This window comes from Haemorhous mexicanus, chromosome 2 (assembly GCF_027477595.1).
Source record: "Haemorhous mexicanus isolate bHaeMex1 chromosome 2, bHaeMex1.pri, whole genome shotgun sequence".
NCBI lineage: Eukaryota > Metazoa > Chordata > Aves > Passeriformes > Fringillidae > Haemorhous > Haemorhous mexicanus.
The window spans coordinates 115,932,216-115,956,392 of record NC_082342.1 but is presented as its reverse complement, the minus strand read 5'-3'; the positions used below and the strand labels follow the sequence as shown (position 1 = coordinate 115,956,392).

Below are 24,177 nucleotides of genomic sequence, written 5' to 3'. Positions count from 1 at the left end.
CTGTTATTTGTTGTAGCATTTACCCTTTAGAAATCTGATTACCTATATGCCTTAAAATACTAACAGAACCTGTCCCCATGCTTACATTTGGTTTTATTTCATCAAATCAGAATGGTTTGGGTTGGAAAGTACCTAAAAGATCATCTCATTGCAACTCCCTGCCATGGGCAGGGACACCTCTCACTAGATGAGGTGGCTCAGAGCTCTGACCTGGCCTTGGACACTTCCAGGGACAGAGCACCCACAGCTTCTCTGGCAACCTGTCCAGGGCCTCACCACCCTCACAGGGAAGAACTTTATGCCTCTATGTTAATTCCAAAGTCCTTGATGTTTGGCTGCACTATGAATTGTCTTAGAAATGGAAAACGGGAGGAGAACCCAATCCAGCATCTTTCTTTAGACACTGTACCAGCCATCTCACTTCCAGAGGTGAAATATCAGACACCAGCAATAACCACTGCTAGTTCCCATCAGCACCAGGCTTGTCTCTCGTCCAGAGACTGGCAATCCATCATTTGAAGTGCAGTACTGTGGTACTTAATTAAGAAATTAATTAACTTTTTCATTAATATGAAGAAAGTATATAATTTTCAAGTATATGGAGGGGTTCAAAAAACTGTTTCACTGTATCCTGTAAAAGAAACCAAGAAACCAGCCTGTCTCCAAAACCCCTCTCATTGTGTCAGAGGTAATATCCAGAATGAAGCCAGGACTCCTTTGGTTATCAGTTTGTCAAATTCCAGAAAACAAGATACCTCTCCCAACCAGAACTGTGAGACAAACCAAACCTAAGAGCAGAATGCACTGAAACTTTTCTGCTTTGACTTGCATTAAAACAAAGTTCCTGCTGCCTGTAATTGTCAGCCAGAAAGCACAGCTTAAGCACAACTACCACTGGTCACACTCTTACACAGGACACCTGGCACAGTGACCTGGGCCGTTTAACTTCCTTTTGATCTGCTGGAGTAAAACAGAACTGATGTGCTGAATGGAATCTGGATGGTAGCCAAGTAAGAACCACAACAATCCATGAACTTGATTAATGGTGCTTTGAGATGACAGATTTCTGTCCTGTCATACAACTTTGCACCAAAAGCCCTCAATAGAAAAATACTCTGTTTATCACATTCATACCTATTATTTATATAGAAATACTTCAGGCCATTTTTCACTGTGCCATCAAAAGACAGCACTTACTTTCTAACTGACTGAAAATATAGTTTGTCATCCATTTCATTTGCAACAGGTTTTGTTTCCATGTCACATCCCTCTCTCACTCATAGGATACCTATAAATGTGGCAAAAGGGCCCAACATCTACATTATGTAACCAGTCAGTCAAATCTCAAATATACCATAGCTGTCTCAGGAGCCACTTGGTTTCAATTTCCTTATATTCTCAGGAAGTGTTCTGTAATTGCCCAAAAGATTCACCTGAAAAGCTCTGTGGTAGGATTTGACCCAGAATTAATAACACAGCTTTATTTGCTGTTGACCACAGATCCCTAATGCCACATGCATCAATTTAATTTGAAAATTTAAAAACTTTTAAAATTGCACTTAAATTTGAAAATTTCATGTCAAATATATCACATATACTTAAAAAGCACATGGGCAACTGGTTGGGATTGATTCTGTGTGTTTATATGAGAAACAACATGAATATATATAAATGAATTGAGAAACTTCATCTTTTTAAATCTACATATAACCTTTTAAATATAAATAGAATCTTATAAAATAATTTTCCTGGAAATTGTATTTTGGGATTTTTTTTTTGCATTCAAATTGGGAGATTAATAAATATATGTTTATTAAGATACCTATCCCATTTTATAGCATGAGAGTCCACACACAAAATATTTTTAATTTAGCCAAAGAAAGCCAAGTTTCTCGAGTGATTCAAGACTTTAGTCTAACTTTACTAAAGCATCTACAATCCAAATTCCACAGACTGATCACATCACAGTTTGAAACTCAACCACAGTTCATGAAAATGAGCTTAAAAGCTTACCTGGATTTCATATAAGTGGGCAATGTGAAACTGAACTGTAAGAGTGGGAAAATCAAAATTATTAGTTTTAATGAACAACAGCAATTGCAATGTTTTGAAGTGAGGGATAAAAAATGTTTCAAGTTTATCAATGTAAACCCAAGACAAATTAGGTTTTGAAGATACCAAGAGTGTTTTTTTACATTGATATTTTACATTTAATATATCAGACCTGACAAAAAACGAATATCCTAACAAAGCACAAAAACTGCAAACAGATATTGGGAAAAGCAGTCCGTGGATTTTATTTGTGTTCTGAAACAGAGAGTCCATTAACCTTTCAGTAAACTTAGCAATAAAATCTCTTGAAGCTAAGGTAAGAGCACACAGGAAGCATTTTCTGTACATAACCAAGCTAGAAATAAACATTTTCATTCAGCTGCCAAGAAACAGACTAGCTGGGTTACAGAACATTATGTTACACACTGCCAGTTTTATATGGGATCTTAAATTTAGGTGGGTTTTCTTCATTTTAGGAATTGTCTTTCCCTTGTTAAACTGACCCAGAAGTGTTAATTAAAGGTGATATTTTGATTGTTACTGTTAAGCATTTTCAATTCCTCACACAAACTGTCCAGAATGCCATAAATACCAGCAGCAGCCTATGCAGGCAAGAAGATTGCTGGCTAGAGAAAGAAAATGGGTTGTTCAAGAGTAAAAGCAGAGAGAAAATTACCCTCACAATGCTCAAATCATCACAGAAAAGACTTGAGGACTGCTCACCTGGACTATCCACGGAATGGTAGATAGCTAAAGCTAATTGAGATGAATGTAATCCACATTCTGCTTTGATGAGGAAAGAAAAGTTCCTTTGAGACAGACTTTTGCTCCATGTTCGTGAGGATTACAAGTAAGAAAATACCTGTGTTTGAGCCAAGCTCCATTTATTTCAATTACACAGATTCTCTCCCTTGAAGCTACAGAAAAGTGTGACACCAAATTACCATACACAGAGGTAATATGGAGTTCAGGGTTTCACTCTGGGTCATAAGGGAAGGAAAATATCTCCCTTTGTGCACTGCTTTGTCCTCTGCTGTAAAGAAGGAAGCCGAGTGCACTTTGGAAACCAGGTCAGAATGAAATGCATCATCTAAAATTTTAATAAACTTTTTGTGTTCCTTGCTAAAGGGCACAGAACACACCCATTATGTTCACTGCATCATCAAACTTCACTCTGTACTGATGAAAGAAAAGCCCTGCATTTGTTTCAGGAGTTCATTATCTAAAAAATCTCTCTCTTATTTTTTCCCCTCCTAACAAAACCCTTTCAGTGTGAAGCTCCAAAATGAAGCAATGCCTTGGAGGGGAAAGGAAAATTAAAGGTGTCAGATTAGAGACTGCCTAAATAGGAAGAAGAGATGCTTAGTAGTCAAACATTTCTGCTGGGAACACACTCAGTGTAATACTCACCCAGCCCTTAGAAATGCAAGGGGGAGAATTCAATGGAGCATTTAGTGAGGGTACCCAACACCCTGGGGCTGGGCAGAGGGATCAGTTCTCCTCCCAGAACAGCACAGTGGGACCTGGCCAAGCACCTCTCAGTGCTCTTCACCCTCCCTCCTTTGGGTTTGTCAGGCACTGAAGCCTTTCCATGGGGCCAGCCCTCTACACAAATCTGGGGGCAGAGGGGACTGGAGGGGAAGGGTTAGGAAAACCTGCCAGAAATTCAGAGGTTCACTAAAAACTGATAAAGTTTGTGAGAAAGAATATGAACAAACAAGAAATGCAATAAAGAATCACATGTCTGGTAGAAAAGTAATAAAAGCCTATTGACTCTGGGAGAATTCAGCAAATTTTTACAAAATTATCTGTGCCTGTTGCTGATAAGGGACAAAGCTTTGAAGACAGCCTTGAAGCACAGCTGGCTCCTTGATACAGCCAGGGGTTTCAGCCACGTGAACAAACTCCCTTTCACTACCTTGCTGATACAATATTCACAATCCTGTCCAGCTTTTACAGAAATGCTTTAAAATGTTATATCCAATGCCTCTGAAGTGAGACTTGGTAGGTAACTTAAGCTCTACATGAACAAGTTAAGCTCAAGCATGAAGGTATCTTAAAAACTGAAGGAATAGTTTCCTTCACAACCCTCTGCCTTTTTATTCTCACAGATTCCAAAACATGGAGAAACAAATCTTTTCTCTTGCATGCAATTCCACTAATTATGGATAAATACCTGCAGGACACTCTGTTACAGCTTACAGAACATTCTGCCTATGACAGATCACACAGCACTAAAGAGTAACATGTTCAAATACAGACTAATAGATAGCTGGTATCAAAAAAACCAAACAAAAAATCAAATATGGTGGTTTTTTCTTATTTCTACAGTAAGACTGATGCTGAATTTTGGATCTATAAATTTAAATGGCATGAAAATAATCACTGAAAAGTTATAGACTATTAAGATGATGCAAACTTTAAAATAATTGGTATTAAATGTGTGCCACGGTACAAGCATCAGGTTTATAAGTTTATAAAAAGCAGTCAAATAGCAAGTTCCTCCAGAATTCAAGCCTTCAGAGTAATGAATAAGCTAAGTCTCAATTTTTACTTATTCCATTTTCTTAAACAATCCACAATTCCACTGGAACATATTTCTCCACTGACAGAGGGAGACAGGTTTTGTAGTCTCCTTCTCTCAGTACCAAATCTTTTGATTTTGAAGACCTGGTTCATTCAAAATTCATACAGTTGCAAGCATAAGATTTTAAAAAAGATCCACAACAAAGTAAATACTTATTGGTTACTTACTTTCAGCGTTAGACAAAGTGCAGGGATTGCAGTCAATCAAAGCTAACTGAAAATGCTGGAAAGAAAAAAGAATTATTTGCTTTTCAAACAAAGTAATACTAGCACGTGGGCAAACTACTAAGAGCAAATCAATTTTGTACTTGAAAATCAATACTGCATTTTACCATGTGTCTTAAAAAAACCAGTTTTCAATTTCTGTTCAACTGCTTACTAGAGGAAAGTAAAATTTTTTTTATTGCAACCGCTTCAATGCTTCCAGGAATGTAAGACAGCAACAGATCTTCATAAAACAACTGGGGTTGCATCTGAAATAATGAAGGCATCAAATGAATGGTCAAAATTGGAAGATTAAGTTTTTATACACACAACAGGGACAGCAGACACACCAGCTCACAGCCTCATGGAGATAAATACTTAGCACTCAATCCATCTAGAAAAAGGCTCTCCCTACAAACTGAGTGATTTTAAGTTTTTAAAAAATTGAACTTTTGTCAAAAGGAATTTAATATGAATACCTCAACATTAGAACAAGAGTTCATAAGGAGGTCGTAAGCTTTCACATCCTCTCCTCCAGATGTTGAGAAAAGTTCAGTTAAACATTAAAGCTTGTATAATTTTAATCACTTTTTTTTAAGGAATACAAAAAATACCTTTTAAAACATTCTAGGTTCTGAGGTAAGTTTTTCACTCATCTATAAAGAAGGTCACACGAGCAGAGCCATGAGGTCTGTCTGCAAATGTCCCGTTAATTCACTGCAAGTGTATAAAAATGAATGGAACAGGCACAGAAACTCCAGTGCCTGAGCTTTTCCATAAACTTTTGAGAAAATCCCCACAGGGTGTGAAATTTTAATTGACATATTAGCTCTACAGAGAATAAGGCCCAGGAACACAGGGGCCTAAGAGTCACCCTATGAAATTCTACTGTTAATTAATATTGTTGCTTACAAAACACAGGGTCAGGTGATTTCTAATACACAAAACATGACACTTCAGTATACTTTATTTTCTTAGCATAAAATTGTAATTTAGATCAAACTATTCAGGAGGCCAAACTAGGTGGCACTGGGAGCCTACTGCAGTAGCTGGGAAGAAAAAAAGTCTGTATCAATGGATAGGTGCTACACTTTCTGTATTGTACTCAAGAGCTATTAGATGCTACTTAACTTTCCTCATGGTCATAATAACTCCTTGAGTACAGTATGTCTATAAAAAACACACCTCTAAGATGTGTAAGATTTTATCAGACCATCACATTTCCAAAAAACCCTAATTTTAATCGGGACAAAATATTCAAAATTAATGTATTATCCATTACAAGACATAGAAGAATGCTGACACTTCCGTAAGCTCTAATATACCCTGATGCAGCTTCCTCCTCACTCCCTATATCAAGATTATTTGTAACATTTAACAGCATTTTAAAAATGAACCAAACACAAGTTAAATAACAACACAAATTCGTGATTTATAATGATCACTTTAGCAACATCCCCCCAGAAGAGAACACAAAAACCAATGGACTCACACTGTAAAATAACTTTTTAACTTTAGCACAAGAATTAAATAATAGCTTACAAATATTAAATATTAGCTTATTTCTCAGCTGTCTGTTCCTTTCCCTACTGCTCAGCAGGCAGACAACTCACAGTCTCCCCTCACTTACATTGCAATGCAGGTTGAGTGCCTCAGAGACATCCTTTAGTCTGTTACCATAGTGATTCTACTAAGCAGACAACTTTTAAAAAAAAAAGCCTAAATAAAAATAAAATGTTCTATCTTAAATTGCATTTTGCCTGACAAAAGAATAAAAAAGGCTCTGGCCTTCACAATTGAGTGTTACTGATCTAAAAGGTACAAAATCCTTCCTGTATAGATGTGTCATCTTGCACCATCACTTACAATTACTATGGAAAGATAAAGCAGAATGGAACAGATTTGCTCTTACCTAGCAATGCTATTATAAAAAATAAGCAGATCTAAAGAAAAGAGATTGACAACTGTTCTGTAGCAGCTCTTCTGAAGGGTTACTGCAGTGAGACTCACTGAGAGAAAGCAGGCAACCATGCAAGAATAGCTAACCATTTTAATATATAAGTATGCCAATAGTATCAAGTGCTATACAGTAAAAAAAAAAAAAAGCAGAAATATTCTCAGCAATGCCTCCTAAAAAATTAAATATTCACTGCTGCAGTAGCCAACTTCTGAAATTCAAAAATCCACATTATGAAAAATTTCTTAGTGTGGTAAATTTCTGTTTACACTGTTCACTAATCTACAAATGGTAAAGAAATTGATAAACCTAAGCCAGTAACTACAGAAAAACACACCATTTGCACTAGACAGTTATCACAATTAAAAGCAATACACAGAAACCCCAGAACCTTTCAAACCAAGATCCTCTGAAATGCACACACACGAGCAAACCTACACCTCTTGCCGGATAAATAATACAGAGCTCCCCGTTAAGTACCCAAAATCAGACAAAAAAAACCCCCATGCACACATTCTAGCACATCAACCTCAAATGCAGATCCACTAATCACAATTACCAGCATCAAAAAATTTAAAAAATAGTAATAATTTCCAACTTCCATTTCTGCAACCAACAGCAGCGGCTGGCAAACATCTGCACCCCTCTCAAATATTGCAGCACTGAGCTGGCTACTGCTGTGTGGAATAGTTGTTATGCAGGAGAGGCCGCTGCAGCTCAGAGACGACACACAATACCTCAAGGCAGACAGCAGTCTATAGAAATTCAAATCCCCAGTAAGAGGATTTACCTAGAAGGCAGCGTTCTGAATGTTAAAAACTAACAGGCTCTTCTCAAGGGCTTCGGCTCAAGGCACAATCACAGAATCGTTTAGGTAGAAAAGACTTTTAAGATCAGCCAAGCCCTAAATAACCTTGATTTGTAGCCATCTGTAATTGCAGAGTTATCTGCAGCCCATTCCATCTACTCTGGAGTCCTTGACTTGCCTCTGATTGTGGAAACAATTCCGAAGATAACCTTTCCAAGGATGAGAGGTACAGTGGATTCCGTATAAAGAGAACTGATGAAAGCACTAGGTCTGGTAGTAAAGTAACAGTAATCTGATGCTGATTTAGGTAACTTAACATGCTTTCTCTCACAGAATTAACACCGATGCTTTCAAACGTAACAGGCAAGTACCCAAGGTTTTGTTGTTTCTTTAATCAATAAATGACAAAGGCAAAAGGAACCCTTTTCAGTGCAAGATTTTCAGTACTGTCTCTGTTTACATGCAAACCTGAGACCTCTGTAGTGATTCTACTCCCTCCTCCTCTCCAGGGTGACATCAAGTTTAATAGCTCTCGGCTCTGCATATACTCAGCAAGCAAGGCAAGCCATCATCTGAAACCTGACAATCCTCACCGACTTACCATGAAGGAAAGCTCCATCATGACTCAGTAAAATTCTGTCAGGAGATGGCTTTTTCTGCCTGTGTGACCTAGGTGTGATGCCCGTGTTGCTCAGAGCAGCTTTTGTTCAGATAAGTAGGACACGGAGAGCCTTGTGTAACCAGCTGGGGCAGGGTGCCAAGCCTCCATTTGCCAGGCATCTCTGGGACCAGGGGAGAGGGTCAGGGGAGGACACACTCCATGTGCTGCTACAGCAGCTCATCCTGCTGCTCACCACTGCTTTCTGAGCTCAGAACAAATTCAGCTCGGAACAGAAAGGTTTATGTAGTGTAAACACTCAGGTACTTTTGTATAACATTTAAAAAAAAAAAAAACAACTTACAGATAGGAGAAAAAAATAAAACATGCTGGAGGACAGAAGGAATAAAAACCACATATACAAATACACTGAATAGCAGCAGTGCGTTCTGAAAAATCTTTTGTTCTGCAAGCTCTAAGAGAAAAATGTTTTTCAAACAGAAACATCACACAAGCTGTATTTTTGCAACCCATAAAAAGGCTGCATCTGAATTCACTGACCAATATCTTATACAGTGATTTTCACAAAGCTATCTCGACACTCCCATTTGCCTCCACTTTTTATGCATTATTTCTGCAACATCAGAATTCAGCTATTCCTGTGCTAACAGCCTGACAGACTGCCAGCAGCAGGAGAACGTCACAGGGACGGGCATGCCTGGGAGCCTGCGCCACTGCCGCAGCACCAGCGCGGCCGCAGAGCTGAGCCGGGGTCGTGCCAGGACTCAGTCTCCAGCCCCCACAGCTGCCCAGGCTGCACAGAAAGCTCAGCTCAGTCCTTGCTGCCGACCTATGGCTACACTCTGAATATTTTGGGAGTATTGTGGGGCCAGCAGGAACAGGGAGGTCATTCTTCCCCTGTACTCGGTGCTGATGAGACCCCATCCTGAGTGCTGTGTCCAGTTCTGGCCCCTCAGTTTGGGAAGGATGTTGAGTGCATCCAGAGGAGGGCAACAAGGCTGGTGAGGGGCTTGGAACACAAACCCTGTGAGGAGCGTTTGAAGGAGCTGGGGTTGTTTAGCCTGGAGAAGAGGAGGCTCAGAGGTGACCTTTTGCTCTCTACACCTTCCTGAAGGGAGGCTGCAAACAGGTGGGGTCGGTCTCTCCCACCAAGCAGCACTGACAGAACCAGAGGACACAATCTCCAGCTATGTCAGGGAAGGTACAGGCTGGATATCAGGAAAAAATTTTTCACAGAAAGAATAATAAAGTACTGGAATGCTCTTCCCAGGGAGGTGGTAGAATCACCATCTCTGGATGTGTTTAAAAAGGACTGGACATGGCACTTGGTGCTAGAGTCTAGTTGAGGTGTTAGGGCATAGGTTGGACTCGATGGTCTTAGAGGTCTCTTCCAACCTCATCATTCTGTGATTCTGTGATTTCTGCGTGCCCTGAATGCCAACCTTGCAGTTACAGCTACATCTGATAAAAGTGGACATCTGGATGGAGATGCCTCTTAAGGAGAAGGTCCACGAATGAAGCTCACCAGAATCAATGAATATCCTGAGCTGGAAAGGACCCACAGGGATCACTGACTCCAGCTCCTGGCCCTGCACAAAACCATCCACCCATGTCATACCATTGACACTGACCAAACATTTCTTGAGCTCTGCCAGGCTGGTGCAGTGACCGCTGCCCTGGAGAGCCTGTTCCAGTGCCCAGCCACCCTCTGGGGGAAGAACCTTTTCCTAATACTCAACCTAAACCTCCCCTGACACTTCAGGCCATTCCCTCAGGTCCTGTCACTGTCACCACAGAGCAGAGATCAGTGCCTGCCCCTCCTCTGTCCTTCACAAGGAATCTGTAACTGCAGTGAGGTCTCCCCTCAGTCTCCTCGAGGCTGAACACACCAAGTGCCCTCAGCTTTATATGGCTTCTCCTCAAGGTCCTTGCCCATCTTTATTGCCTTTGGCCACTCTCCAATAGCTTCACGCCTTTTTTTTTTCCCCAACTGTGGTGCCCAAAACTGTCCCCAGCACTTGAGGTGAGGCTGCCAGCACAGAGCAGAGCAGGACAATCCCCACCCTTGCCTGGCTGGTGATGCTATGCCTGATGTCCCTCCTGGCTGCCAGGACACAGCTGGTTCATGTTCAACCAGCCATCGACTAGGACACCCAGGCCCCTTTCTACAGCACTCCTCCCCACCATATCATTCATCAGTCTGTCCATACACCCAGGGCTGCCCCATCTAGCCAATAAGGATATTTAAAGATATTGGTTGTCCCACAAATACCCTTAGATTGAATGCTCAGCTTCTGAACCACCTATTCCTCTTCCCATGGTGTGTTCTTTCCCACCTCCCAAATGACTGAGGATATCACACAGCACAGTAATTCAGTTTTAGCACTTACTCCACTTTGTAATCATGGCATTTCTAACATACACCTGTAATTCTCTTTTACAGGAACTAATCAAAAACCCAAGTGAAACTAGGTAAGAGAGAATAAAAGAGAACACTCTGTAGGGCAGATATTGTGGTATCATTATCCACTGTCAAAAACAGTCACACTAATAACTCTCCTGCAGTTTCATTACAGTGCCATGCTGCATTAAAAAACTTCCATGGATTTACTTCTTGTATGTGTCTTTGCACCACTACATATGCAAACTACCAAGACTAAGAGAAAAATTTCAGTCCCAAATGCTGCTTTCCAACCACTTACATTTTTATTGAAATTATCTTTGGATTCACTTCATTTTGCTTTCCATAAAATGCTTTTTTGTGTGAAGTGTTTGAAATCTTGGATATCCAACCTGCAAGAGCCAAAGCTCTCCACCTTGTTTTTTACCTAAAAAAGCAGCAGTTCCTCATAAAATTCAAGACATAAAACTAGACATGAGAAACTAAAACATCTCATAACCGCAGGTATTTTGACTAGTTATTTTTAATAATTCAAATACATAAGGTTTCAATGTACAATGTTTAAACTCAAAAATTACTAATTTAAGCCCATTCGAGAAAGGCAACTGTGTGGTAAAACAGCACATGAAGGCTCAAAATCAGAAATTTTCACTTTCCTAAATACTTGTTTACTTATTACTCAGAGAAAGAACAAAAACATGAATGATACATCTATAAGAGTTTTGTGCTAGCATATAATAGCTGCACTAGCTAAAAATATCTTTCATAAGTATATATATACAGGAGAAATATTTGAATAAGTGGTAGAAAAGTGTCTGACTGACTATAAATAAATACTTCAAGCTGTTCATCGGCACATCAGCATTTAATGCCTTTATATTTCATGCATATTCATACAATTCAAGCACATTTTAATTCTTTTGCAGCCTTTTTCTTATCCTAATATAAGCAGCATGTCTTAACATTACTAACAAATGAGAATCTTTAGAAGAATAATTAAAAAATTAAAATTATATTTAAATTGATGATTTATGGGCAAGATGAAAGCATAAGCCCGAAGCAAACTACTGGAATAACTGTTTTGTGCATAAAGAAGGAGGAAAAATTTCTGTAAGTGAAAGACAGAATCAGTATTTCTACTAAAAGGCAGATAATTGAAAACATGAGAAATTGATGTTTCACTTTTCTAAAGGTTTTGTTAATGGATACAGGGTGCACCCATAATAAAATCAAATGAAATTCCCAAAGCAAAACATTGCTTTGTTTGCTATAAACCAACCTGCTCATGTCCAGCATCCCTACTGACCACCCATTAAAAAAACCCACCCCACAAACCAAACAAAATCCAACAAAACCCACACAATTTCCCTACCACAAATCTCCACACAAAAGCAAACAAAGCTTCCCTTCCCCTCATAAAACCAAACTGTCAGAAAATCTGCCCCCTGGCCCCCACTGCTCCCTCAATCCTATCAATCTAATAAATATAAAAAAACAATGATTTCTTTTCTCTCTTAAGTATAAATTCTGTATTCAAAGGGCTTTCAGGATCATGGCTCTAAATCCCCACTAAAATCACGAGACTTCAACAGCAGCAAGCAGGATGAGCACCAGAAGGTTTCCCACAGTTGTCACCTGGTGCTCAGCTCCCAGATCTCAGAGGGCTCTGGAGCAGTATGTTGTACAGGAATGTCCTCCAAAATTCTCTTTGAAATCTTTCATTCCCACATAATACTCTAAAAATTGTTTAAGATTCAACAGTACTTAAAAGAAGAACTGAGACACGCACACCAATACAGGATGATGACATGCACCTATGAAAAAAGGAGGCCAAATTTAAAAAAATACCTTCAATAAATAGCAAAATGACAGGAAGTGGCATGTCAGAAATAATGTGGCACAAACTCAGAAGTGTGACTATTTTTTCCAACTACATTTACCCAGTGAATAAAAAGATACATTATATTCATAGAGATCTTGCTTTATTCTCCTTTCAGATTCTCACAGTGCCATTACAGCTACCACCATGGAACACAGGATTCCTTGTGTCATTTGTAAGAAACAGTGATCAGGAAAGGGTCAGCAAGACATAGTAAACTAAAAAAGCTGGACTGTGAGGTGAACCTGAACAGCATGGTGTTGCTACAGTCATCAATCTATAAAAAGAAATCCATCCCCCAAGTCATTGCCAGTTAATTTTGGAATGAATTGTACTTTTCTGATCAAAGGGGCAAATTCAGCTTTCATGTCTCACCTCTGGAGGTAACACTGCCCCATCTGCAAGGTTACACAAGGACTGGGTTTTTTCAACCAGAACGGACACTTTTTTACTTAATGTAAGCCTGAAGGCCAAGTAATTTTCAATAGCATTGGTGCTGCAAGAGTTTATGGCAATGGGGTAACAGAGAAAGTCAAGGATTCTCACAGTAATTTGCAAATCTTAACTGCAGAACAGGCAAAACCAGTAATTGATTTTGAAAAACACTGGGAGTTGATTTTATGCTTGTTAAACCGCACTCTAGCAATTATCTTGATCATCAACATCTTAAAATAGTAAAAATTAATTTTGTGCTTAAATTGCTTACATAAAATACAGATGATTTATGTTAATGCTCTAAAATTGTGAAAAACATGAAATATATGACCTTCAGACTTCCATCTTCCCCCTTTGCCTGAAGTCTCTTACTGACAATGCCTCTCACTGACAATGACTCATCTGCTGGCAATGGTTTATTCTTACCAATTACAGACTTAACATGAATGTTTAAATACCATCAAAAACATTATGATATTTCAAAGTACTTTAATGCAACGTTGGTACAATCTGTGAAATCCAGAGCAGCCACAAGCAAATAGAAGATGAAAAAGCCACTTCCACTTTCTGCCTCCATGTGAACTGGGCAAAGAGCCCCAGGAAAAAGGTCTGTGCTCGAGGCCAGTCACAGGCAGGCTGGATCCCAACCCCCTTAATTACTCTCTAAAATCCTGGATCCTTTTAAAAAGGTCCACAAAACCAAAAAAGGCACAACAAGACAACTCTGTCTTTTTATTGCTTTGGGTTTATCTTTCTTTTGTTCGAAAATGAGATACTCTGTGTCTCAGAGAATGAGACAGACAATGTGTGAAAACATCCCTTCACACTCTTTCCTCACATCCCTTCCCCATTTTACTCTCCCCATGCTTGAGCATAACCAGTGCAAAAGCACCTCACTTCATTCTCTTCACTAAGGAAGCATTTGCTGTTTTGCCTCTCATATTCTCATCACCCTGAGTTCAGGTTTAAAGTGTGTTTTTTTTAAAATCACAGTCAGATTGGATTTTAAAGAAGCTACAGCCTTGTTCTACTTAATTTTCCCCTCAACTGACACATGGTGATGTTGAACTGGTAAGTTTCAATCAGTAACACTTGGTTTTCAAACTAAGTAGGTAAGTCCTTGGACTGTACTTTAAATCCACAGCTGAGCTGAACTGGACACAGCTCAAAGTGTTTGAGACCAAGTTCCACTGGGTCTTTTGCTCCTCACTGTTATTCTTTACTAAGGATTGCAACCTCCATAGCAAAGCAGAAAACCAGAAACTCTGCTTCAGGTGTCTCAGTTGGTAATTCCAGAGCAGTTTCTCATTACATTCTGAACCAGAAGGGGATAAGACAGCTCTGTCCCCTCCTTCCCATTCCATCAACCTTGCACTGGATGTACCAACCAGGCCATCCCAAGCTGAGCTGGCTCAGACATCTGATCCACCTCGGTCTGAAAATGGGGAAAAGCAAAAAAATGAAAAAAATCACTTGATTCAATGTGGCTGAGAGTGCTGAACGAGGCAATCAGGATTGCAAGGTAGAAAATGAGACAAACTCTTAGGAACAAGCTGTTATATTTCTTTAAGAAAAACATGAAACCATTTTCAATGCAAACACTCATGTTCATTTCACCATCCTTTGAAGACCATCCCTTTGCCCCAGGGTAACCTGCTTTTGTTGTGGCCATTTGTTTTCTTAAGTGACTTAACCATATGCCACAAAAAAGCAATGGAATCATGATAATTTTGAAATAAAAATATTAGTTTCTTTCTGTTTTCAAAATACTACTTTGGTGTTTTTCCCATTTGTAGCTGGTGTTTTGAAAACTTGAAGTTTGGTATACTCAAAATCCTCATGGTTAGTGACTGATTTGTTTTGCAAAGTTGTGAACATCAAACACAAAAAATTATTTAGATTGAGTTATCATAATATTTATTTAAATACCTGATTCACTGACAAAACTGCAAATTTTATGGCACAGTAGAAAAAGGTTATCTATTTCTTGATTTTTATATCAAAAATTAAAACCATATAATCAACTAGATTGGAAAAGACCTTTTGAGATCACTGAGTTTCTTTTACTACTTGATTAGAAGATTACCATCTCCTTATAAATTTAATCTTGTTTTCTCCCAGCTTCTTCAAAAATAAAACCAAAATGTAGTTCAGCACTTCTTTTATTTCATATATATCATGACATACCAAATCCGTGCCAAAGTATAAGGAAATGGGATCACCCAAGCTCACACATAATCCCTTTCTCAACAGTGATCTACCTCTACCTCTCCTTGCTCTCTTTCACCATTCATTGCATGGAATCTTTTCTACTCCTCTGCACAATTTCCAGCTCCACCAATCTCTGTAGGTGAAACCTTGGACTCTGGATGAAAAGGGAAGCCTAGGGAGAGAATTGCTTCCCTCCATTACAAAAACGGAAAGGAAAAATTGAGAGTAACCCTCTACTCTTACACATCTTGGACAATGTGATGCTGAAACCCAAGAAAACAATCTGCCAAGAAAAGAAAGCCGTAAGATTCTTGAAAACAAAACACTTATTGTTTTCAATAATTTTGAGGGAAGATTAATATGCAGAAATGTGTTTACAAATTGCACTTAATTACAAAATTCTCAGCCCTGTTGGTGTATTTCTCACCACATGCAAGTCCCTTAAAAGAACTCTTCCTTTTTCCAAGACACGCAACAGCTAAATTTAGAGGCCAGGAAAGAAAGGACATGTGGGTAGAGTAGAAAATGGAAAGAGGAAAAACATGGGCAAATGTGCTGAATGGAGGGAGATAAAATGTCAGATTACAATCAGAGACCAGAAAAGAATGTAAATAGTAAGGAATTTGAAGAAGTACAGAAGAAACAAAGCACTGGGTTACCATAAACAATATTCAACTGATTAGCCAGAAACTGTTGCCTTAAAAGCTGACTCTCAAGCCAGGAAATAAAAGAATAATTAAACGCTAAAAAATTAACAATTATATTTAAAAAATGACATCATTTTGCATAAAAATGATTTCTAGTTCACTAATTTCAAGAACTTCCAGTTTACAACAGGGAAGTTAGGGGGAATAAAAAGGAATATAAAAATAAAAGATCAAATAATCCAAGTTGCTATTTTTTTTTCCTTAGCTTTCAGTACAACCTCAGTCTCACTCAAGGTTCACTATTTTAACAAGAGTCCTACACCAAATTTTTCATCTGGAGTGTAGCACCTCACACACCTCAAATCTATCCTCCTTCTGTTAGGACTAAGACACTTCACATTAAAGCACTTCAATTTCTATAGCAGGTGGTCTGTGACTGTTCCATGCTTATGCATTCCTTGCAGCTTTAAGATGCAACACGCAACTTGTAAGAAATGTTAATTCAATTTGAAAGGACTTAAACCTACCTTTAAACTAGACTCATAGTCTGTGTTCACTTTGAACATAAGCCCAAGTCGCAAATGAATTTCCTTGGCTCGACAAAAGCTGGGATCAACATAAAGCGCCTCCTGAAATGCTTTAATTGCCCTGAAAGAAAAACACAGATTAAAAAAAAGATGTTTTCCTGAAGTATTACTCTATAATCAATGTTTTTTACACGGCTAACAAAGTGGATCAGAAAGTATTGTTACAGGAGAAAATAACAAAATAACGGTTAATGTGTAACATTTTTGGTGCATGGCTTTCGATTCTTCAAGGATTGGGTAATTCTGAACTCCAGATATCCTCATGTATTTGAAAGTCTAATCTTCTCTACTAATTTGGAGAAACTAATTTGCTGCATGAAATACACTAACATATCTGATATTTCAGAGAGGATGACTCACAAATGAGTTACAAAATTAGTGCAAGTTCACTTGTAACAGCCAGGTGGCTTTTGATTCCAGCAGTGCAGACCCCCAAGCAGCAGCAGAGAGATCACACACATCTCCTCCCACTGCACCAACCTGCTCCTTTTTCTACTTTCTCCTCCCTTCTCTAGCACCAGTGCCATGCAAGAACTCAAATAACACCAATTGCTCCACTGCTTCCAAATGCAGACATAAAAGCCTGCCAGCTCCTCACACAGTAGCTTTCTTTCATATTCCCATGATACGTGAAGATGGCTCTGATTCTACTTCCTTACCTTCAAATCCTCTCTCACTTGGCCCTGTTCATGACGGCACCACACCAGATAAAACAGAAATGCCATCTAACAACTCCATCTTGGAGCAGAAACAAAGTGACTCTAAACAGGACTGTTTTGCCTCTCAGGCCTCTCCATAAAACTAGGACAGCTAAAATGCAACTAAAAGATAACAGAATTAAAGTCACAGAGGAATTCAGAAAGAAGCTCTGTCTCATTGTGGCCTGAAATCCAATGACAGGCTGAAACAAAATCCCTTCCTGTACACCACTGGTCACACAAGAAGAGAAATCAGAAGCAGCCCCTCTCGGGGTAGATCTGAGCCCCAGGCCAGAGAACACAATCCCATCTGCTGCCCCTGGAACCCCACAGCTGGGTGCCAAGGGGGCAGGTGACAGGGCAGTCTCTGTGGGGAACTGGACCTGTTGTGGAACAGCACAGGGACATGGGACAGGGATTAACTCCAGTGCTTAAAATCACTCTCTTAAGGCACGGTGATTTAATTCCTACTCTCCAAGTACAGTATTATTTATAGACTAAAGGTTGGTTAGCAGATGCAATGCAAAATTCAACAAATATTTTTCACAGACTTTTTTACTCACAACACACATAAATTATCATTTCTGAGTCCTTCAGCAAAAACACTTCTGCTCTAAAATTCCTACAGGCTTTTTTCTCATCGATGGCAAAGCAAACCAAAGGTACAGAGCTTCCTCTAGACAATGCAACTGTAGGTACCTAAAGCATTATCTGACTTCTTTAAATAGAACTTAAGAGTAGATAGGCTTAAAAAAAGTATTAAATTTTTATTGTGGAACTTAAGCTTCCTCTATCACAATCCTTCAGGAAGGCTCTCCTTACCCAGTACCCTACTTTTCTGCCAGCATATGGAGAATGAGCAACAAAGTGTTGGAGGGACAAACCCGCACCAGAGCTAAGCTCTCTTACATCTCATCTGAATTTCCCTGAAATCCTGTGGTGGTGGTGAATGACAAAGCTCATATCTACACTGAATTCATAACAAAGATCCTTGTCTCATAGCACCATGCTCATCTTCATCATCTAAAAAAACAGAGATCAAACTGAAAGGCCAAACACTTTGCTGATCACTCAGTATCGGCACATATTTTAAGCTAGGCTCTTGCTATGCCAGAAGATAGATTCTATTATTGTGTATTTTCATTTCTTGTCTTAACTCTAATATGGGCACTAGGTATGTTATCCATTGGTATTTAAAATCCATTACCTGTATCTTGTTCAAAGACAATATCCTAAGTCCCATAAAGGAAGAAAACCACTGTCTATAATTCCAGTCAAAGAGGAGACAAAAATTGGGAATGAAGACAAGCAGTTCAATAGCACATCACACAGTGTGACCACACTAACACTCTGTAAACCTCGTATTCCTCATTTAGCCATCCTTGCTTGATCAGAAAATAGTATTTCCATATTTCCCCTATGTCACGTCCCCACTGAAAAGATCATCAAAGAGAGGATTTCTAAAAATTTTGAGAATCTGAGTGCAACAAAAATATTTCTGTAATTTCTTGCTTTCTGAACAGGAAATATTAATCATTGACACTGTTGAGCAATGGAGTAAAACAAAGCCAAAATTATAATTAAAAACTTTTCAGGACAGTTTTCAAATTTAGTTTGAATGTATACTGTCCTTCATTCAAAAAACCAAGAATGTTGCCTACCCCAGTCTCTCAGAGGAGATCAGCACTCAAATACCTGTAAATTATCATCAGTAGACAACAGGGAAGACTGGGTCACATTTAGTCAGAAACTGCTGGTCACAGAGACCATGCTTTGAGTAAGGTTTATCTCTGCACAGATGAAACTAACTAAAAATCAAATTTTACCTTTTACTTAAAACTAGTGTTAACTCCATATTGGTTTTACAATTTGTAGTTTTTTTACAGGATGACATGCATGAATAATAAAAACCAGAAACTACTTCCACCAATGTGAAAAGGGGCATCATCAAAATTTCCTCAATGAAGTGATCTGAAAGAGCATTTTCAACATTTTTTACCAGTGGTAGGTACTCATGTCTAATTCAATAACTACAACCTCATTTAAATACTCAATAGAATTTTTATAGAATAAAATAGTCAAACTCTGAAAAGGCATTTACTTATTAACTCTTACAGACAGATGAGCAATTTTACATCACAGCTGAATTAATATTGATGTAATTTTGCCTGCAGGAAACATTTAAACAAAATAGCAACACGCTCCCAATTACAGGACACATCAAGAACAGGGACCACAGCAAAAACCTCTGCCTGTTTTCCACTGCCATGCCCAGAGCTCCCGACTCATTCCCTTACTATCAAACAGCAGAACATCTGCAGCAGCACTGACACCCATTCCACAGCTGGGGCCTTCCAGAGACAGCAGCAGTCACTTCCTTCTTGTACAGATCTTTGTTTACTCTCAAACATCTCTAATCCCATTTCTGTTCTCAGTCCAAGCCTACACAAAGAAATCTGTGGGTCTGGAGGATCCAAGGCATCCAAGTTACCCAGATGTTTTCCCTCAAAGCTCTTGTATGGCTTGACCAAAACCAGAAGTGCAGATATGACCCAACAGCTGGATGAGTCCAACAGCTTCCTTCAGGGCTGATGGCACAGAGCCTTCCCCAAGTCAGTTTGGAGTCTCCTCCACTAATTCACTGCCCTTCATACACAGACAGAACTTCTCATCTCACTCCTTCAGCAGACTAAACATACATCAATCCAAAGGAAAAATTATCAAATGAAAGGCCAGGAGCTCTCAAACTGCAGAAGTAAATTAGAGTCATCTGAATTCAGCAAGACAGGACTTTCCTTTTGTTCTCTGATGATACTGACACCTGCGAGGTGAGACACAATGCTGGTTAAGTCTGCTAGAATTTATTGAAATTAAATAAGGATTTTCTCCAAGGATGAGGACATTTCTCTTAACAGGCAGGAAAGGCTACTCTAACACTTAACAAAATGGGAAAGTGGGACTGGAAAACAGACACTACAAAGAATGAAAAGCACCTCTGGACTTTCATTTTACACAGCACTGCTACAGCAATTCAGGAAAAATAAAAATGACATCTCCAAATCAAGACTGCCAGAATCAATACAGCAGCTATTGTCCCACCCACTAATCTATACAACAATGCCCTCCATTATGAAAGTGAAGAAACCAGGTGAATAATAAATAGATTATTATATTAAACATTTAGCAAACTCTCAGAAGACTTTTACTGGATGGTTTTCTTGAATAGACTGTGAATAAAATCAGCTTTGTACTAGGCAAAAGAATATAATAAAAGAACATCAATTTAACTATTCAGAAGTTATCACTTTTGTACATTTCAAACAAAACCCATGAAAATCAGAGTGAGCGTACAAAATAAAAGAACCTAACATTATTCTAATGTCACTTGATGCAGTTGGAGTAAAACTTTCTTTTTTGTGTTCTTAACCTCTTTCAATTTTCTGACCACCCATTTTAAGCCTCACATCATTTCACAGCCTTAATGAAAGTGATGTGAGGCTATAATGGACAAATTTCTATCTGAAACTCATAATCACAGTTTGAACATAAACAAAGTGTTTATGAAATACTTTTACAGTCTTTAGCTACAACTCTTCTATCCAGAGGACTGCAACAGCTGAATGGCAAAATATTTTGAGTAGCAAAGTCTTTAAACATTTCTCTAGAACAGCAGCTGGGAGTAGTTTTTTTCCACAGCATTAGCAGCGTTTTCAGCAATCCAAGAGTAGTTTGCTATGAAATCACAGCAAGATAAGATAATGAAAAGAATGTTAACTGTGCACTTCGTTACTGGTTAATTGCTACATGCATGTGTACTCGACATGTATATTCCCATTTTATATACCTGAAAAATACATATATATATATATAGATCCAGCCACCTGAAACCTGAGAAATATTTGACAAAGCAGCATCTACAGACTGTGTGTTTAAATTCTTAGAGGTCTCCACTTGGCAGGGTGCATTCCTACATACCCCACTATATGCCTGACCTTCTGTGTGGAGAAACCCAGTCAGAAGCAGAGATGTTGGTTTTGGATATCTTTATATCTAGATATTGAACAGATGATGACAGTGCTTCTGCTTTGGGAAGGATCAGGGAGCAGAGGGGTCAGGAAGTTCCACTCAGGAATTATTGGCTTTCCACAGCAGTCCTAAGTCATGATGGAGGTGAGGGAAAGGGTTTGTATCATCTCTTGCAGGTCTTTGGCTTTTTTCAGGGTCACTGATGAAGGACTGAGTTTTCTATAACACTCAGCTCCTACAGCTGGTAAGGAATCCCTGAACTGGGGAGCCTCAGGGCAAAGAGCCCAAATGGGGCAATCAGGGTGACTGATCTCAGTCTCCTGTCAGGTGTTTCTGAGCAATCTGGAGCCTTTCTCAGTTGTCCAGCAATTTGCCAGGCCACTGAAAACGCTGCGGGCTGGCCTTGGAGCACCACAGTTAGTACACTGGGATCCACAGGGTGTGAAATTCAATTTCAGGACACAACGTCAGAGCCAGGCTCCATCTTTTCATCCTGATGGAAGTCAGTGGAATCAGCATATAAGGCAGGCAGGCTCAGAATTTTCACTTAAGTGGAGAAAAAATTTGGTATCCAAGCCACTACACCTGGGTGCAGGCATTTCACAGAAATGAAGGACAGCTTTGGACTAACTGTTGAAATTCTTTAATAATGTTCAGTCTATAAGACAACTATGGAGGGCATGAAATTTATTAAAGTTATGTGAATATCTCATTCTACTGGTTTTCTACTTTAACTGAGAAACAAGGAAACAGCAGTAAAAATGAACCAACCACTTACTGCTTGATGATAAATGGTGTAAAAGAAGGGAGTATCAAAATTTCACATCCTTCAGACCTGTTTTACTGTAGTTGATTCAATTTATTGAGATGATACCTTATGACACATCTTTCTATAATAACTGTATGAAATAGGTTTGGTCTGATTACACTATTGCAGCGCTCATATGTTGAGGACTTTCAATTCTTACATGAACAGTTAAACAAAATCACCAACATAAAATGATGTAACAGCTAAGATTTGTACTTAAGATAACGCTGCAATGCTGCTCTACTATATAAAAATATGTACAATATTGAATTACAGTGAACTGCATTAAGAGTCTTGGAACCAATCCAACACATCATTTTATGAAAGCTGGAAAACTTTTAAAATAATATAAAATATATGAACAATAATTCTAAAGCTGATCTTATTCCCACTTGCTTTTTTTATTATCCCTGTTAATATGAGACATGAAAAAAACCAGACATGAAAAAAACCTCAAGTATTTCTCACCCCTTCTTTTAGGAGGACTATATACTTCCCTCTTGTTAAAGTCTCTGAATATATGAAGCAGTGGAGTTAAAAAAACCAGTTCATGGATGAATCAGAATAAATAAACCACCTTAAATAGTCTTGAATACTTGAACAGTCTTCCTCTGCCTGCTAGAAATATCGAGATCCATGTCCTCTATGAGCATAAACAGATAAATGCAGCAGGAAGACAGATTAGCATTTCACTCTGGAAAAGGACTCTCCAGGCAATCTGTGAGAGTTCTGTGGAGGATTAAGGTCTCCAAAGAAGAACACCTATTGTAAATTACTTGCTATCATCTCCAAGTCTACTGTGATTTTGTCACATCTGAATACCAACAACCCGACATTCCTCTGCTCTTAGCCCCAAAAAATCACAGAGAAAGGGAAAGAAAGGCCCTCAGAGGGATTAAAAATCAAAACTGCACACAAAAGTGTAAGATTTTACCTATATTAGATTTTCTTTCTTTAAAAATTTTACCCAACACTTTCATAATACACAATGTCCTCAGCACCACACTACACATAACTTTGTTGTATGAATGAAATGGAAAATAGAGTTACTCCACTCAACCTTAATATGAGATCTATGTGCAGTTCTTTAAGTTAGGACATCAGCTTACACTCGTGCTGTCAACAAGTGAAGAAAAATCTCAATTAATTCAAAGCTCTAATTTATGAATACTAAATAGCATGACCCGCTGATGGCAAAAGCCTGTGTTGAACAGGTGGCTCTTCAAAAAATTAATTACTCTAAATCTAACTGCTTTGTCTTATTTATCTTACAGTTTATCTACCATTTCACAGTGCAAACTGTAACAAGATACAGCTTGTAATAAATGGTGCACTAAATACGTTTGAATGCTAAATGATCAAGACGAGACTATGTAGCGACTAGAATGTTCTGAAACTTGGTAAAATTCAGCCAAGTCTCATCACAATCTTAAAACAATGGACTCTCAGGCATTCTGAAAAGTTTTCTATTCTTCTCTTGTTAATTAGAATGCAACAGAATTGCATGCCCTGTACAATACAACAAAGGAACGACATTCATTTCACTACTATCAGTAAAAAAGCAGTAAGCTGCAAGATAAAATAAAATAATCCATGTTTTGAGCTCATAATTTAACCAACTTATTCTAATTTGAAGAATAAAAGTTTATGCACATTATCCTGAGGAAAGTATAAATCTTTTGCTTTAGAGATACATAGAAACAATTTAGGGAGAGCTGGGGGAGAAATCCTGCTCCATTGTTCCCAACCATCAGTCAGTGGTCACTCACTGCATCCCTAACTGCAGTCAGGCTTAGCTCAGTAACACAATGGAACTTTTAGTGATCAATCAAGTACTGAAGTCACACTTACTGTACTAACACTCTCTGTACTGAGTGTAAAATAGCACTGACCTAAACACTGCACCTTTCTGACTTTTCCCCCCATGAATTAACTCTATCTCCACAGGATTAAACACCAATAAAAGTCTGAGGACCTTTGAACAGAACCCCAGTGACTGAGTCCATTCCATTCACCACTCTCATCACTGATAAAGTAAAACCAAAACCCCAATTGAAACCCAACCCTCCCCCACCCTCAACAAAAGCCCTTCTCAGTCCTCAAAGCCCTGGTAGGAATTACAACTCTTTTAACCCTGAGTTTTTTCATCAGATTGAAACACTGATTCCATCCCAGCCTATTGCTTCTCATATCCAAACCCTTCACCTAATGCAGCTCTGTCAAAATTTCTGCCTACCAAGCAAAATGAAAACAAGCCCC

General features: G+C 38.7%; 1 protein-coding gene across 9 annotated transcripts in view; it reads right to left on the bottom strand.

Annotated features, from left to right (window-relative positions):
• KDM6A (lysine demethylase 6A) overlaps positions 1-24,177 on the bottom strand; it is a 151,432-nt gene that overhangs the window by 54,287 nt on the left and 72,968 nt on the right. For all 9 annotated transcript variants that reach the window (XR_009485499.1, XR_009485500.1, XM_059840013.1 and 6 more), the window contains exons 6-8: positions 16,327-16,447; positions 4,807-4,861; positions 2,014-2,048 (exon numbers count right to left, since the gene is read on the bottom strand). Coding sequence is in view for 7 of the 9 variants with exons in the window: in XM_059840013.1 (XP_059695996.1) it covers positions 2,014-2,048; positions 4,807-4,861; positions 16,327-16,447 (211 nt within the window). In the remaining 2 variants the exon portion in view is untranslated. The remainder of the gene's footprint in view (positions 1-2,013; positions 2,049-4,806; positions 4,862-16,326; positions 16,448-24,177) is intronic.